The sequence below is a fragment of the Asterias rubens genome, chromosome 2 (genome assembly GCF_902459465.1).
Source record: "Asterias rubens chromosome 2, eAstRub1.3, whole genome shotgun sequence".
In the NCBI taxonomy this organism is placed as follows: domain Eukaryota; kingdom Metazoa; phylum Echinodermata; class Asteroidea; order Forcipulatida; family Asteriidae; genus Asterias; species Asterias rubens.
The window spans coordinates 15,511,675-15,530,775 of record NC_047063.1 but is presented as its reverse complement, the minus strand read 5'-3'; the positions used below and the strand labels follow the sequence as shown (position 1 = coordinate 15,530,775).

General features: G+C 39.1%; 2 protein-coding genes across 2 annotated transcripts in view; both read left to right on the top strand.

Annotated features, from left to right (window-relative positions):
- The window catches only part of LOC117303585 (mucin-2-like), a 21,438-nt gene extending 21,421 nt beyond the window's left edge, over positions 1-17 (top strand). The window contains exon 8 of the mRNA XM_033787790.1: positions 10-17. Coding sequence (XP_033643681.1) covers positions 10-17 — 8 coding nt within the window. The remainder of the gene's footprint in view (positions 1-9) is intronic.
- Positions 18-102: 85 nt separating this feature from the next.
- LOC117303541 (mucin-17-like) lies at positions 103-16,775 on the top strand. The gene is made up of 4 exons (XM_033787777.1): positions 103-10,807; positions 11,091-11,432; positions 14,188-14,355; positions 14,913-16,775. The coding sequence occupies exons 1-4, from the start codon at positions 187-189 to the stop codon at positions 15,104-15,106; spliced, it is 11,325 nt and encodes a 3,774-aa protein (XP_033643668.1). The 5' UTR covers positions 103-186; the 3' UTR covers positions 15,107-16,775.
- The last annotated feature ends 2,326 nt before the right edge of the window (positions 16,776-19,101 follow it).

The window sequence follows — 19,101 nt, the reverse complement described above, 5'->3', positions numbered from 1 at the left end:
GTATCAAAGTTTGTTGATGGAGAGAAAAATAAGGATGGACTAACTTCAACTGTACCATCAACCAAAACTACCACAACAATATCTGTTACAGACGAACCAAGAACTTCTTTTGAACCTGTGGAGTCAGCAACTCGTTCTGTATCAACAACTCCTCAAGCTGGAGTAAGTGGAACAACAAAGTCCTCCATGCTTGAAGAAACAACTATGGCAAAGCAAACTACAGCCAAGGCAACAACCATGTTGCCAACAAAGCCTGTTACCATTACACCAGAGAGTACTCCACAACCTGTTGAAGCCACAACTGTGTCTGTCTCTACAATTGCTAAGGCAGATGTAACTGAAGCAGTCACAGAAAAAACAACGCCACTGCTGGAAGTCTTGACAGAAACAACTAAAGAGCCACAATCAACAGACACCTTTTCAGTCACAGATGAAATAATCAATCTAATTGATACAACAACTGAGGCAGGTATTACAGATACAGTAACAGACGAGTTATCTGGTGATTTCTCAACTGTCAGACCTGATCTCTATTCAACAACTACAGTGGGATCTCCAACTGTTGAGGGAAGTACAATGGTAACAGATGAACAACCATCCACTCCAGGAATTCAAGTTACTTCAGCACAATTTGTGGATCAAACAACATCTGTAAAGCCTTCCGCGACAGCCCAAGAGATTGTATCAAAGTTTGTTGATGGAGAGAAAAATAAGGATGGACTAACTTCAACTGTACCATCAACCAAAACTACCACAACAATATCTGTTACAGACGAACCAAGAACTTCTTTTGAACCTGTGGAGTCAGCAACTCGTTCTGTATCAACAACTCCTCAAGCTGGAGTAAGCAGAACAACAAAGTCCTCCATTCTTGAAGAAACAACTATGGCAAAGCAAACTACAGCCAAGGCAACAACCATGTTGCCAACAAAACTTGTTAGCACTATACCAGAGAGTACCACACAACCTGTTGAAGCCACAACTGTGTCTGTCTCTACAACCGCTAAGGCAGATGTAACTGAAGCAGTGACAGAAAAAACAACGCCACTGCTGGAAATTATGACAGAAACAACTGAAAAGCTTTCACCAACAGACATCCTTTCAACCACAGATGAAATTTTAAATCTAATTTATACAACTGAAGCAGGTTCTACAGACACAGTAACAGATGACTTATCTGGTGATTTCTCAACTGTCACACCTGATCAGTATTCAACAGCTACAGTTGGTTTGTCAACGGTTGAGGGAAGTACAATTGTAACTGACGAACAAGCGTCAACACCAGGAATTCAACTTACTTCAGCACACTTTGTGGACCAAACAACATCTGTAAAACCATCCGCTACAGCCCAAGAGATTGTTTCAAAGTTTGTTGATGGAGAGAAAAATAAGGTTGGACTAACTTCAACTGTACCATCAACCAAAAGAACCACAACAGTATCTGTTACAGACGAACCAAGAACTTCTCTTGAACCTGTGGATCCAACAACTCTTTCTGTATCAACAACTCCTCAAGCTGGAGTAAGTGGAACAACAAAGTCCTCCATGCTTGAAGAAACAACTATGGCAAAGCAAACTACAGCCAAGGCAACAACCATGTTGCCAACAAAACCTGTTAGCACAACACCAGAGAGTACTCCACAACCTGTTGAAGCCACAACTGTGTCTGTCTCTACAACTGCTAAGGCAGATACAACTGAAGCAGTGACAGAAAAAACAACGCCACTGCTGGAAGTCTTGACAGAAACAACTAAAGAGCCACAATCAACAGACACCTTTTCAGTCACAGATGAAATATTAAATCTAATTGATGCAACACCTGAAGCAGGTTTTACAGATACAGTAACAGATGACTTATCTGGTGATTTCTCAACTGTCAGACCTGATCTCTATTCAACAACTACAGTGGGACCTCCAACTGTTGAGGGAAGTACAATGGTAACAGATGAACAACCGTCCACTCCAGGAATTCAAGTTACTTCAGCACAATTTGTGGATCAAACAACATCTGTAAAGCCTTCCCCGACAGCCCAAGAGATTGTATCAAAGTTTGTTGATGGAGAGAAAAATAAGGATGGACTAACTTCAACTGTATATTCAACCAAAACTACCACAACAATATCTGTTACAGACGAACCAAGAACTTCTTTTGAACCTGTGGAGTCAGCACCTCATTCTGTATCAACAACTCCTCAAGCTGGAGTAAGCGGAACAACAAAGTCCTCCATGCTTGAAAAAACAACTATGGCAAAGCAAACTACAGCCAAGGCAACAACCATGTTGCCAACAAAACCTGTTAGCACTACACCAGAGAGTACTCCACAACCTGTTGAAGCCACAGCTGTGTCTATCTCTACAACTGCTAAGGCAGATGTAACTGAAGCAGTGACAGAAAAAACAACGCCACTGCTGGAAGTATTGACAGAAACAACTAAAGAGCTACGATCAACAGACACCTTTTCAGTCACAGATGAAATAACCAATCTAATTGATACAACAACTGAGGCAGGTATTACAGATACAGTAACAGACGAGTTACCTGGTGATTTCTCAACTGTCAGACCTGATTTCTATTCAACAACTACAGTGGGATCTCCAACTGTTGAGGGAAGTACAATGGTAACAGATGAACAACCGTCCACTCCAGGAATTCAAGTTACTTCAGCACAATTTGTGGATCAAACAACATCTGTAAAGCCGTTCGCGACAGCCCAAGAGATTGTATCAAAATTTGTTGATGGAGAGAAAAATAAGGATGGACTAACTTCAACTGTACCATCAACCAAAACTACCACAACAATATCTGTTACAGACGAACCAAGAACTTCTTTTGAACCTGTGGAGTCAGCAACTCGTTCTGTATCAACAACTCCTCAAGCTGGAGTAAGCAGAACAACAAAGTCCTCCATGCTTGAAGAAACAACTATGGCAAAGCAAACTACAGCCAAGGCAACAACCATGTTGCCAACAAAACCTGTTAGCACTACACCAGAGAGTACCACACAACCTGTTGAAGCCACAACTATGTCTGTCTCTACAACCGCTAAGGCAGATGTAACTGAAGCAGTGACAGATAAAACAACGCCACTGCTGGAAATTATGACAGAAACAACTGAAAAGTTTTCACCAACAGACATCCTTTCAACCACAGATGAAATTTTAAATCTAATTTGTACAACTGAAGCAGGTTCTACAGACACAGTAACAGATGACATATCTGGTGATTTCTCAACTGTCACACCTGATCAGTATTCAACAGCTACAGTTGGTTTGTCAACGGTTGAGGGAAGTACAATTGTAACGGACGAACAAACGTCAACACCAGGAATTCAACTTACTTCAGCTTACTTTGTGGACCAAACAACATTTGTAAAACCATCCGCTACAGCCCAAGCGATTGTATCAAAGTTTGTTGATGGAGAGAAAAATAAGGATGGACTAACTTCAACTGTACCATCAACCAAAAGCACCACAACAGTATCTGTTACAGACGAACCAAGAACGGGTCTTGAACCTGTGGATCCAACAACTCTTTCTGTATCAACAACTCCTCAAGCTGGAGTAAGTGGAACAACAAAGTCCTCCATGCTTAAAGAAAGAACTATGGCAAAGCAAACTACAGCCAAGGCAACAACCATGTTGCCAACAAAGCCTGTTACCATTACACCAGAGAGTACTCCACAACCTGTTGAAGCCACAACTGTGTCTGTCTCTACAACTGCTAAGGCAGATGTAACTGATGCAGTGACTGAAAAAACAACGCCACTGCTGGAAGTCTTGACAGAAACAACTAAAGAGCCACAATCAACAGACACCTTTTCAGTCACAAATGAAATAATCAATCTAATCGATACAACAACTGAGGCAGGTATTACAGATACAGTAACAGACGAGTTACCTGGTGATTTCTCAACTGTCAGACCTGATCTCTATTCAACAACTACAGTGGGACCTCCAACTGTTGAGGGAAGTACAATGGTAACAGATGAAGAACCGTCCACTCCAGGAATTAAAGTTACTTCAGCACAATTTGTGGATCAAACAACATCTGTAAAGCCGTCCGCGACAGCCAAAGAGATTGTATCAAAATTTGTTGATGGAGAGAAAAATAAGGATGGACTAACTTCAACTGTACCATCAACCAAAACTACCACAACAATATCTGTTACAGACGAACCAAGAACTTCTTTTGAACCTGTGGAGTCAACAACTCGTTCTGTATCAACAACTCCTCAAGCTGGAGTAAGCGGAACAACAAAGTCCTCCATGCTTGAAGAAACAACTATGGCAAAGCAAACTACAGCCAAGGCAACATCCATGTTGCCAACAAAACCTGTTAGCACTACGCCAGAGAGTACCCCACAACCTGTTGAAGCCACAACTGTGTCTGTCTCTACAACTGCTAAGGCAGATGTAACTGAAGCAGTGACAGAAAAAACAACGACACTGCCGGAAGTTTTGACAAAAACAACTAAAAAGCCACAATCAACAGACACCTTTTCAGTCACAGATGAAAAAGTCAATCTAATTGATACAACACCTGAAGCAGGTATTACAGTTACAGTAACAGACGAGTTATCTGGTGATTTCTCAACTGTCAGACCTGATCTCTACTCAACAACTACAGTGGGTTTGTCAACGGTTGAGGGAAGTACAATTGTAACGGACGAACAACCCTCAACACCAGGAATCCAAGTGACTTTAGGGCAATTTGTGGATCAAACAACATCTGTAAAGCCTTCTGCGACAGCCCAAGAGATTGTATCAAAGTTTGTTACCACAACAATATCTGTTACAGATGAACCAAGAACTTCTTCTACAGTTAAAGCAGCAATAACCTTGGCAACAGAGAGTACTCCACAACCAACTGAAGCCACAACTGTGTCTGCTTCTACAACTGCTCAAACAGATGTAACTAAAGTAGTGACTGAACAAACATCACCATTGCTGGAAGTTTTGACTGAGACAACTAAACAACAAGAGTCAATGATCAGCTTTCTAACCACAGATGAAATAATGGATTTAATGGAAACAACAGCTGTAGCTGGTAGTACAGATATTGTCACAGATGGATTTTCTGCTGATTTCTCAACTGTCAGACCGGATAGGCATTCCACAACTCTAGTGGATACTTCAACAGTTCCAACTACAGAAGAAAGTACAATCTTACCTGACAAAAGTCCTTCCACTGAAAAAATAATAATAACTCCAATTGATCTCAAGGACCAAACAAAAAATGTAATGCCTTCAACTTCAGGCCAACAGGTTGTGACTACAAAAGTTGAAGTGACAGCTACGGATGGAAAAACTACACTTGCGCAATCCACATTGTTCACAGAAGACTCTGGGGCAGCTGTGACTGAAAATTCAGGACTCTCTGCACCACCTGAAGTAATCACACTGATGCCACAAGCTACTTCATCTGCTCTTGAAAGCACCACTTCACCAACTAGACTGTCACCTACTGTAGATTGGGTTAGTACAACAGAAAAGATTATGTCGGCACAACCTTTTGAGTCGACGCCTGCTGGCAAAGACATGACACAGGAGTCAAAGGTTCTCACTAGTAAACAAACTGTTGGCCCACCAGGGTACGTATCCGTTGTTATACCAATTGCACCAACTGCTGACAAGGTAGACATGATCCAAACAACACTGACGTCTGGCGTCACCGATGCCACAGTTAAGAAAGACACTCCTGAAGCTTCTACTGAGTCATCTGGTTTGTCGCTCTCTACCTTCTCTTCTTCATTGGAACCTGTTGTAACAGATGAGCTAATTAGCCAGACAACTGCTTCGACAATCGAAATCGGATTCTCTGCTCCGGTTGGTCGAGTAACTAAACAAGAGGTTCATTCAACTGCTTTGCCCATAACAGTTACCACAGACAGACCTGACACACCTACTGGACCTGTTAAAACAACACAATCAGCTGAGGAAAGCAGTCAAAGTACAACGGTTGGTCCACCAGCCTTTGTGTCTGTTAGCATCCCAGGTTTGGCATCTACGGCATCAACAAGTGGAGACATTACAGCTGCCGTTAGGTCACTTACTGAAATTACCCCCCTGTCATCAGATAAGATTGAACAGGTCATACATGATTTAACAACTGTACAAGCTGATGATGAGACAACAAGACAGGTTTCTACAGACACAGTCGAAATACTAACTGCTGAGCAAATAACTCCTGCAACTGGAGTGTCCCAACTAAATCTGCAGCAAACACTAATGAGTACTGCCACAGAAAAAACTATTTTACCATCAACTTCTCAATCTTCTGTTGTGACTTTATCAACAACCATGACTTCACCACAGCAAAACAACACTCAAGCAGTGATCATGAAAACACCATCAGCAATGTCTACAGGGTCTGGTATAGTTACAACAACAACTATAGTTCTAACTGAGGATGGGAGTGGAACATCAAGCCCCACAGAAGTCTCGTTTATTGATGACAAACCAACACCAAGCAGCAAGCCAATCAAATTGATTTCTCAGACAACTTCAAGTTTCAAGGAAACACCAGAGATGAGCACTCAAGGCACAACCATGTCATCTGACGTTGTTGAGCTTACTAAAAAAGATTCCACAGACAAGGTTGTCATTCGACCCAATGCAGTCACAATTGCTCCTGATGTGACCTCAACAAGTGTCAAAAGCACACCATATGTTTCATCTGAAGTCAAACAGGCAATTGTTGATACAACTCCTGCTGTTTCTGTGACCTCATTTGCTTCCTCCGGCTCTACCAAAATTCCTAATGTTACTAACAACAAGTGGACAGCTAGGACAGTTAGTAAGGAACCAACGACAATGTCAGTGACCACTGAATCTTCAGGACTTTCTGAAACAACTGTTATTAACACAAAAGAAACTGATAAGGTATCAGCGAAAACAAGTATTACTCAAGTAAGCACTGACAAAAATCATGGTATGAGCTCAGAGGCAACCCAGAGGGTCACAATTTACAGTTCAAGCTCTCCTCAGGACTTGGATCAAACATCTGAATATCCATCACTTTCATCCACTAAGATTGTAATGACTGATGCACCAGTGGAAAGTACTACAGTATTTACTACTGAAGGGTTGGTGCAGATAATTTCAGAAGAAATATCAACACCCACTGGCCCTCCTGCCATTCCGACATTGGTTCTGTCTACCGAAGAAGTAACAAATGTACAAGAATCAGTGGCACCAGATAACACAACACCTCCAGATGGTGTTAGACGTACTTCTACAGATGCAGCTACAGATTTAAGAACAACAAAACAAAGTGAAGAAGGTGACTCAAAGTCAACAACTATACAACCAACTCAAGCAACATCAAAGCTTAGTGCACCTACAAGTCCACAACAAGCACCCACACTGCCTACTGGTCCTTCAGTAGAAGTGACAGGACATATGCATACAACAACTGTAAGGATGCCTGGGATCAATACAACAGATCAGCCAGATAAAGCAAGCCCAGGTATCAAACCTATTGAAATCTCACCTCCTGGAATCTTCACGGAATCGAGACTTCATATGACAGACAAGCCTACCCTTGGGCATGTGACACAACAAAGTACCACAGCTGTACCCCAAAAGACAATGAATGATTCTGTTACTGATGCTCAAACCACGGAAGGCTCCACAGTGAATGATGAACTGATAACTGAATTGATGGAGCCAACCTTTGAAACATCACAGAGTGTAGAACAAAACATTGTGACATTCTCAACTACAAAGACACCACAAGAAGTAATGTCAACTGTAAAACAACAAACGTCTGACAGTCTTGCAGTGCAACCCACAGTGTTGAGTACAACTGAAGGTGAACAGTCAACTGCCGACGTTAAAGTAGCAAGTACTGTTATCTCAGTGACTTCCAAGCCTAAAGTATCTGAAGTGCCCGTTAAGGATGACACAACAACTACCATATCTTCTGTTACTCCTGAAGTTGCCTCTTTAAAAACATTGGCTACCCAAAGAATGAGTGTTTCGGAAGCCAAAACTACGTTATTAATGTCAACACAAAATACTGAAGGAGCTACTGATATGCCGGTTGAAATATCCACACAAATTATGGACATGTTTACCACTGAAGATGCAATGATGCAAACTTCACAAGAGCCAGTTGAGGAAAACAAAACAACATCCCTTACCATGGAACAATCAGTAACCCCCGTTTCGTGGGTGGTCACAACTGAGGAAGATTTTTCTGGAACATCAGAACCTCCCAGGTTAGTTGAGAGAACTACAAGCAAGAAACAAACGGTGGATTTCACAATGACAGATGTGACCACTGTTGGAAAAGTGACACACCATACTAAATTACCATCTACCACGCTCACGTCTGAAACTACACCCATTAGTACAAGTGTGTCTCAAACACAGAGACAACCATCAGACTCAAGCTCATCGTCACTTGACAGCGCACCCACAACTCGTCCTTCTGCAAGTGTTCAAAGCTTTGTGTCAGAGGCTGGGATGCCAGGATCTGGTGAAGGAACCACGGAAGGTCCACAAAAAGTTACTAAAAAGTCTCAAGAGACAACTGTCCCTGTCACAGAGAAGCCCAAGGACCGACCAACAATTGTACCACCTCCCCCTCCAACAAGTCCGCCAATGAGGCCAACATCAATTAAGATGAGACATGAACATAGTTCACCTTCTACTCATAAAACAGATTATCCAAGGGTACACACAACATTAAAAACAGTTGATCAAACTAGGGAAATAGAAGTCACAACCACAGAAGAACCATCTGCTGTATCCGCTACCAGTAAAACTGCTACAAGAAAAACAGTTCCACAGTCAACTGTAAAAGGAACAGTGGAGGTAACTGGACAGACAACAGCATTCCAAACAGAATCAACAATAAGTTTGAGTAGAAGTGAACAGGCAACTGAATCCCACTTGGGGGCTGACCATACAGATGCTCATCTGCTCACATCAGAAACAACTTCAGTAACAAATGAGGAAATGAAAACCATGCCAACCGTCCAGCATACTACTGGAACAAAATTATCAGAGGTCACATTGATGTCAACTTCTGAGCAAGATCAACCAACAGTTGTACCTTCCCTTCATCAAACCAAATTAACTGAAGAAAAATCCACACCACACGCTGAAGTAACAGAAATGCAGATCAAGATTACTACTCCAACAATAGCAAGACAAACTACATCCACCTTTAAACCTACCAAACAGACTACTCCTGAACCTACCACAATACTTCCAGTGGAAATTCTGACAGAGCAAACTAACACTGTTGAAGACATTGCAACATCAGCTGCCATGGATCCTACAATTGCTCCGGTAGCAACTACCGTTGAAGAATTATCTGGATCCTACCAAACATCTCAATTACCATTGAAGGTTGAACTAACTACTAAGGAAGGAGAAACCACAGACATTTTGGTAACAACAGACTTGTCCACAATTGAAGCAGTGACCAAGCATCCTGTACCTGAGTCCACAAAGGTTCCAAGGATGTCTACAGAAGTGAAGTTTGAAAGTGATACAACGATACCCGAGCTCACCACTAGTGCCACGAAGGACAAACCGACAATTATACCACCTCCTCCACCAACCAGCCCACCTGTCAAGCCTACTTTGACTACTTTGCCTGTCTCCTCTACAGATACCAGGATGCCTGCGTCTGAAGTTACTCAAGTTGGGGAACTGAAAACTACAGGTGTTCCAATGAGATCTACTATGAGGTCTGATAAAAAGATTGAGGATGTTACAAGCAAAACAGAACTTACATCAGGTCTCCAGAAGGTGAAACCAACAATTATGGCGTCTCCTGCACCAACTATTCTACCTGTGAGGTCAACATTACTTACTTCGCCAATCTCTTTGCCTTCAGCCGAATCTTCAACAGCAGAAGTAGAAGTACACACTGTGAAAGTTACTTCCGAACCAGAAACTTTTGACACAGGAACTACTGTTGCAATGACATCTGCTCAGATTCCCACAGAGATTATTTCTGAAAATAGAAAAACCTCCCCTGATCTTATGACTTCAAGTGATACTTCTGAGACGAGGCACCCTGAATATCCTTCAACAACAATGGAACTACTGAGGAGAACAACAAAACCTGCTGTAACAGACAAAATATCAGTTGAAACACTGTCAACAGTGGCACAGAGTAGTGAAGAAAAAACAACGGCAGCAGCATTACAATCTCTCCTGATGACATCTGCCAAATCCACTGTAACAACCACAGCCAAACCTACAACTGTGCTTTCTCTGTTGAAAACTATCTCAAAATCTCCAAGCACAGCACAAATGAAAACAGATGTTCGATCATCTACTGAACACATCACCAAAAAGGCTGTTAATGGTTCTGTAGTTACAGTCATGCCTACAGATGGGTTGTCAACGAAGTCGGCTACAACGGGCAAAATGCTAACCACTGAGGAAAATATTAAATTCTCAACAACTGTTAGTCCCCCAAGTTTGTTAACAGTTCTGTTAAGAACCATAAATCGAACAACAGAAGTGTGGTTCCAACATCCTAAATTCTCAACCGAAACATTTCCTCAAGAAGGCTCTGGAGAAACTCCAATGGTCAGCCAAGACATTTTCCTCACTACAGATAGCGGCCTCCCAGGTGATGCAGTTTCCTCAGCCAGCACCCCTGATGGAGCAACACCAGATGGAGGAGATACAGAGACCACTACCGAGAGCTATTGGATCACAGAGTTGGTCAAATCTACCTTCAGGGCTGTCACAGCTTCAGTGACTGGTCTGGGAAGCACTTTGGTGACATCTGATTCTGACAGGATGTCTACTAAGACCTCAGAGACAAATAAAACAGGTAATATTCCAAAGGTTAATTCAAACCTCAAATGTGTTATGATTATATACTTACAAATTTTAAGAGATGAAAATAATTGGGAAGTTTTGAAGTCTTTCGTTCTTTCTTAATACTGCCCTTACACTTAACTATCTGCTCGACAGTTGAAATGTACAAGGAGATGCAAACAAAGTCCCAGTTAAATTAATGTGTAAACATTGTAAGATTTTTTATTGTTCTCTAAAGCAAGCGTGACTTTTCATTGTTTAACATTTCGTTGGTACCTATTTTTATCCTTTTTCAGAAGAAGAAACTACATCAAAAGACCCTTTCCTCTTCATTCTACCCATCAAGGAGGGATCGGGATCAGAAGAACCACCCTCTCGTACTCCACCTTCTGAGGGCCACACTTTCATGATACCAGCACCCCACGGAGAGGCGTCTGGAGAGGTAACGGGAGCAAGCGAGGGACAACAGCTAACTTTCACCTCCTTGTCACCAACAACACCCGAGGGAACCTTTAGGGTGTTTGAGTTAGTCAATCCGTTTGGAGGCGTAACGCAGAAGACGAGGCCCAGTGATACAGTGTCTCCTGCCGTCACTGCAGATGCAGTAACAACAAAAGTGGAACCTTCAAGTAAACAAGGTGTGTAGCAATCATTAGGTTTCCTGATAACAGATATAATTTGTTTGTTTTATTACTTGTCTCACACAACTTTCTAAACTATTTCTTTGAAGCAACCTCTGTCCCCTTATTAATATGTATATCTCTTTCAATATACATTCATGCCACCGTCTGTTTGCTACAAAACTAACTGTAATTTTAAAGGAAGAAGTTTCGTTGATCAGTCCAGAAACATCTAAAACCTAATACCACTTGCATGGTGTTAATTGAACAATCACAACAAGTTGTAAATGCATGCTGTAACAAATAGCTAGTAAGGGAGAAGTGCAAAATGAAAAGTATGGAACTTAAAATTTCCATGGTATGACTTGGGTCGACCATGAGGTACCACTCGTTGCATTTTGCATTCCTTCCTGTATTAATAACATAGTATAGTTTCCCATAAACAAACCCAAAACCCAAACTTCCTGAAGGTCCATTTATACTTCCCCTAAATATGAAGTGAATAGCAGTGTCAGAGCTAACACTTGCACAAATGATTTTCAGTCTGTGAGGAAGACATTTTCTTAACAAAGTAAAATCATTTGAGGCAAACTTCTGGCATTGAAACTCACCTTGTATTTGGCTGAAGTATAATGTTGACCGTAGTTCTATTAAAGCAAAAAGTGATTGATGTTGACTGTCTGAATATGACAAATGTCTGAATTGTGTTTGTATTCCACAGTTGGTCGCAATGTGACCATAATCGTCATTATTGCGCTGCTAATCCTCGCAGCATCTCTTTATCTTGCCTTCAAGTATTGGAAGTAGCCACTGCAATTCGTCCAGGATTTTCCCCCATTCTAACCTCATTTAGCAAAAGATTTATTATCAAGGAGAACAATTATTTTGCTTAATGCTTCATTTTGCTTATGTTTTAACACTTGTTGGTTGCAAACATTCTTTCATAATTTGTTTGTTGCAAACATGTTTTGTTGTTTTTGGTTTATTTCCTTGTGTTCTTTTTGTTTCTGTCAACCATTTTTTATAATTTGTCTGCATCATGTAAATATTTTGTATATAATGTTTTTGAAATCACAAAATAACATTATTGTTGAGGTACTCATGTGCCCTGCAATGATGCTACAAAAGAAATATTTACACTCCTCTCTTATGAGTGTTGTCAGCAATATATTGCATCATCTATAAATTGCATCATCTTGGCATAATATATGATTTTTTACACTTTTAAGACAACATAAGCCGTATTCATGATCATGAGCCTAAAGCATTCTGGATCATTTCATTTAACAACGCGGCTTTGCTTTCACATTCATGCATTCACAAGCCATTCATGTTTGAGTTTAAAATTCATTCACCATTAATTACTGGAAACAACCAGCCATTCTTCTTTTGAGAGAGTTCAAGTGATTGTGAGAGATTACTTCACTGTGCTCTGAACAAATCAGGTTGCAAAGTGTGAGTATGTAACACAAACTAATTGGTAATATAATTGATATCCAGGTTTTGGTTTAAACATTAATGCACAGCAATGAGCATGATTGTACACACCCCTCCATACTTGCCTACATACTTGTTCCCTGTCATAAATTTTGTTGAACTGTGAAGATGATGTCTGATTTTTTTTTTCAGTTGAACAAAATGAAACTGACTGATACAGGCTGGCTGCAATGGGATCTATACACTGCAATTTGTCATTTGAAGTCTGCCACATACTTCTCATTCTCATTGACTTTAACCAATAGAGACCCCTTGCACGTGATGTCACAAGGTCAAACAGTGCCCCCACTGGGGTCAAAGGAAGCCCTATTAATGCCTTTCAACTGTGCGAAAAACTTCCAGTTTTTTACCTCACGCTGGGGGTTTTATGCAAGGGGTCTACTTTTAATGCTACAAAAAAAATGCAACCATGCCAGGAAGGTTCGGCAAAGTTTGAATGCATTTCAGGCCATTGCAAATAATTGGCAAACAAATTAATTGAGATTGTTTTTTGGTGTAACCTAGAGGTATGTGTCAGACTATGTGAGGAATTAAATATTCTCCTCTTCCTCTTTTAACCTGCATTTTTTTTAAGAAACAAAAGAAGACAATATAATGCTAGGTCGCAGCAAATATATCAGATAAATTTCTGTTCTTAGCATGACTAATTTCCAAGAACAGTGATTTTATCTGGTAAGACAGCTGCCATCTAGTGTTCTTAAAAGTAATGGAAATGATTTGTGAAGCCAGTTTTTTTTTTCTTTTTCTTTTTTTTCTTTCTAGAAATAAAATTGGAATATGATTAATTTGGAGGCAATGTGACTTGGAAGGTTTCTTCCATGTAGTCAGCAGTCATAGATTGCAGAAATCATTTTTTAGTTTGTCTGGAAAATTCAATTTCCTTTCAAATTAAGTGTGAATTCTTTTTTTTTTGCTACATTGTTGATGTGCAACATTTCAAACTTAAAAAATTTATTATTTTAGGCAGATTTAATATTAGAAAATGCAGAATCAAATGAAGTCTATGAGTACATGATAAAGTATTTTGGTCTTGTCAGCTTTACCAAAAGATCTGTTTAATATAACATCATGAGCACCTTAACTGAGGTCAAATAAAGACTCCTTGCTCAGGGTTGTGCGAGGCTGGTAAACACGCTTATCACTGCATTTTTGGGGGTCGATTGGGTCTTTTACAGAAGGTCTATGCACTTGCAGACTTAGTACTTCAATGGAAGGATTAATATTACAGAGTTAAGATGAGACACATTTTCACTAGATCAATTTTTTTTTCCACCAGATCCTAGAACATGTGCCCCATGCCTACCTGATGTTTGCCCAGTGTGTGGGTCAGACGGCTTCACATATTCCTCAGCCTGTGAGTTAAAGCGTGTAGCATGTCTGCGTGGATCCACTTCACTAGAGTCTGTGTATGAAGGTGACTGCATACCAGGGCTATTGGAACTAGGTAAGGCTTTCATTTTGTTATCATTCCTTTTACCATCCTAAATGGTTTTGCAATTAAAGCTTCATTTTGTCTAAAGGGTTTGCTTGAAATTGCAATGTTAAAGCTATGGAAGGAATCATGGAACATACTCTTTAAGGCACAATTTTCTTGGCACGGTGCAGCCCATAGATACCTTCACATTACAGAACACCATCCAAAAGAATTCCTTGTTGAGCAGCGCAAAGAAATTCATCAGAAGTCCTTTTGAGGGAAATGGTAAAACTAAAAGTGATAGGGTGAAGATGGGGTGTAATACTTAAGAGGCTTAAAGATCCAGAGATAAAAAAACTAAAATAATGACATGAATTTAGGGATTAGTTTTTGCATATGTCGCTTATTGGTTCAATTTTATAGTGCTGCAAATCATAGAATTCCCTGCTAAGCTGCAGCCATCTCCCTGCTTTGTAGGGCACTCATGTGCAGAATTTTGATATAAGCAACACAAAAAAGTCATCTTGAAGTATAAAGGAGCTGACACATTAAAGTTTTTCATTGACACTGTTTTCTTATTTTTTCAGTGAATGGTACAAAGACCTGTGCAGAGTTTGAATGTCCAAATTTCTACAATCCCGTGTGCGGAAGTGATCACGTGACCTACGACAATGACTGCAGCCTCATAAAGAGGCAGCTTTGCACAGAAGGAGCGCAAGACCTCACAAAGCAGCATCATGGGATATGCGAAGACTTCCTTGATGCCACTTTCCACTTATAGTCACTGACTGCACAATGAGTAGGTGTTGACTTCAAGGTAATCAATTAGTGAATATTAATTTCAAGGAAACTCTCTAAGATTCACAAAAAAAAAATGGTTTCATATATTTTTTAAATATATTTTTTTAATTAGTTTTTTTTTTTGTAAGTTGAAAATGACTGAAAGGTTAAAATGAATGAGATAGATCAACTGCCAGGTATTACCAAAAGGCTTGCCACCAACTCTGAGGCTTGAAGTAGTTTCCTATGTATAACTCCGTCACTGTTTGGAGCCCAGACATGATGTATTCTTTATTCTGAAACAAGATTTACTTCTATGTTGCCTGGATAGTCATGTATCTAACCCAAGACAGAGCTTGCAGATATCCAGGGTACTGGCAAGCAATGTCAGACAAAACACCGTCAGGCCAAATCTGAATTGGTGGCTACAGTTACGGCTATGACTGTTGCTAAGTGTGTTGCAAAGGATGAATTATACTTCAATGCATGATGTCATGGAAGTCCAGCCATAGCCAGGTCATGGAAGTCTAGCCATAGCCGTATTTGTAAGAACAATGTTCGAAATAATGTCTCAAAACCTGCATGGCTGATCCTTTTTTTTAATACTTAATATTTTAAGATTTGTGTCCTTACTGTATAGCAATTGTAAAATGTTTAAAACAGCCTAGTTGCATTTGATTGGGCTCGTCAAGTGTGCCATTATCTAGTATTATGATGAGTGACATGAAGCTCTAAAACTCATTTTATTGTTATTTTTGTAACCAACATTTTTGCACACTCTTGTCATTGAGTGTTTGTGTTGGTTGGTTTTTAGTGAATTATGGTGAATGTTGTAATATACATTATTAATCTGTGAATAGGTTTTAAAATTAAACTGTTTAAAATGTTGCTGTTACACAAATGAAATCCTAGTTACAACTGGAATGGATTTATTTGATGTTTAGTCTTTCCTTTTGATTTGTAGCAACATTAGTTTTGTTTTGTTATGTTATTACAAGTTGATAGCACCACTTTTTCTCAACTATGCCTGAGATCATGGGGGTGCATGGTTTAAGTCAGTATGTCCATTTGTTTTTGTTGGATAAAGGTTTACAATGATTCAGCATGTTTATTAAAATATCTCTTTGTTATATAAGTGCACAAACGAACACTATTATTAAACTTGACTTCCAAAATGGCAGATCATGGGCAGACAGTGGCTGTTTGTGATGATGACCCAAAGGGTTGATAAATCCAATTGATTCAGTCTGCTTCTACATCCATAACCTGTACACTTAACTATGCAATTTGTTTGATGGTGTCTTCATCAAACAAAACTACGGCTAAAAACTGTTGTTGACATTTTCTTAACCTGTTCTTGGATTCACGTCAGGAGTACTTTGCCTTCTAAAGATGAGAAATGCTGCACATGTATTATAGTATGTAGAGTGATGTACTGAAGTTTCACAATAAGTTTGGTTCTATCTGTTTATACATTGTTGAAAGGTATTTCTGTATTAAGTACCTCTCAAATATTATATGTTATATGTGCCTTATACAATTTGTTATCTGATATAATTGTTATCTGATTTAACAAGTAATGGTGTATAAAATGAATTAGTAGTTTTTATATAACACCCGAGCAGATCCTTGCCATTTGATCGGAGGATTGTTCGTCACGTGATAGCAAATAAAAGTGCCATTGCACGCTGAGTCACTCACCGTGCTTTTTCGTTCCATCTGAAAAGTACCATTGCACGCTGCCAGCGTGCAATAGTACTTTTCGGATGAACAAAAAAGCTGAGTAAACACATATCACTGCGTGCGCGTGTCTTTGGTAACGCAGCAGTGTTACTGCAAGGTAGTAAAATTACTTAACATTCGGCTTCTACAATTAAAAATTGTAGGCCTACGTTTTGTTTGTTTAGAAAGTTGTATCTTTTAATCAAAATGACAAAGATCTACTTGGATGTTATATAAAACAAATAATGAATGTTTTTCATTCGTGCAATGGTGCGAAATGTTCATTCGTTGAAAGCTGTATTGTTCCATTCAACTCGGCTCCGCCTCGTTGAATAGAACATTCCATCTTTCAACTTATGAACATATTCGCACCATTGCACTCATAAACATTCATTATGTGTATACTATCAATGTAATGTGATTTGTACATCAAACATCCAATTTTTGAATTCATTTTTATGTTTGTTAAGGACTGTTATGACTGACATGGACCATTATGGCTATTTTCTAAGCCATGGCTTGGGAGCTTGGGCTCTGGCTTGGGTTCTGTCCACCTGTTTGAGTCCAAACTCAAGGTGTGGTTTAGAAAATGACCACCCATTGTTGACCCACCCTGTCTTATAAAACTTTGACCGACACGATGGTGCATAAGGTCAGTCATATATTTTGAAGTACAAATTCTCTTGATGCAAAAATTATCAATAGAAGTACCAGTTGAAATATGTATTAAAAAGTTTCTGTGGTATAAAATCATTAATTTAAGGCCAAAAAAGACATGAAAAATTTATATTGTCATGGAGTTAAAATAAATGATAGAACCGTGCCTCATTGTAACCGACCCTGTCAACAAAATTTGTCAAACTTTTACTAACGTCCAGTATTAACTTTAAGCATAAGTGTATGAGAAATGAATTTTTCTTTTTAATTGGTTGATCAGTGCACAACATAATTATTGTTGGTTGCATGAACTGTCTTATATTTTTTACAAAAATACAACATCGGCATCGTTAAAAGTGGTGCTTTTAACATGTTTAAGATGGGATGTACTTAAGGTAAAACTCCTTTTTATGTATTTATATTGAACACTTGTAGGTACCCTTTAACCTATACAAAATTGCCTCATTTGTAAATGATAGCACTGACTACAAACACAACTGTCATGGGCTTGAGTATGTTTTATAGCTATATACTTAAATGTATACCCACATCACCTTTATTAGCAAGGCCTACCAGAAGAACTTTGTATAAGATAATGTAAGTAGTATATGTAAGTGGTTTGCAGCGGATTGAGATATCAAGAGTGCAAAAATTGATAGTTTGCGATAAAAGGTGCAACAATTTCAAAATTTCAAACAATACCTTCTGGTTTATTTTTTAAATCTACTGCAAACCTTGTGCAAAAATATGTAATTGATTCATGTTGTTTTCATTCTGAATAGTCAGTGGATTTGATTACAGAGTGACGACAGAAATCACATGGACCTCGTTATTATAGCTTTGTTTCCCCATTGGATGCAAGTTGTTCATTATTTAAATGATCCTAGCTTTTACTTGAGTTTATGATCAATATACAAAATCTTTGTTTGAGTATATGGGTTTATTTATTTTTAATGTATAGTATCTTTGAATTGGTCAGAACAATGACGTTATTTATGTCTAACTTTTGTAATGCAGTTGACTGTAATTATGTGTTACTGTTCCTTTACATTTTTTCTTTTTCTTGTAATAATAATCAAACACATTTCAAGCTTTTGGCTGGAAATGAGTATAACAAATAGAATAGATTATAGTTTTCTAACTAGTGTCACATGATAAAGCAATTAACATTTTGTACTTAAGCCTTATGTAAATTAATTATATAAAATGACCATGCAATAATTATATCTTTCAATTGAGTAGAAGGTTGACACCAAAATCGTTGGATTAAAACTTAATGATGTAATATAAGTAAAAATCTTTGGTCTGACTTGTGTTTGTTTGTATGTTTTCAATCAAATTGTGGACTAAATATCATTGAACAAATCACAGAGGGGTAAGTCCAGCAATTTCATCAAATTTAAGCCAAAGAGTGAGAAATGCAATGAATATACTCAGTACTTGGCTCAGTGTGATCCAAACTGATGTATTAAAATTGGTCATGTTCTCTTTTTGGCGAAGCAACAATCGGTACGCGCTCCATTTCCCTTTGTGACGCAACGAAATTTGCATCGCACGAAGCATTCGCAGAAAGTATGAACCGGGCTTTAGGCTTACTTGTAATTTTGGCTCAAATGA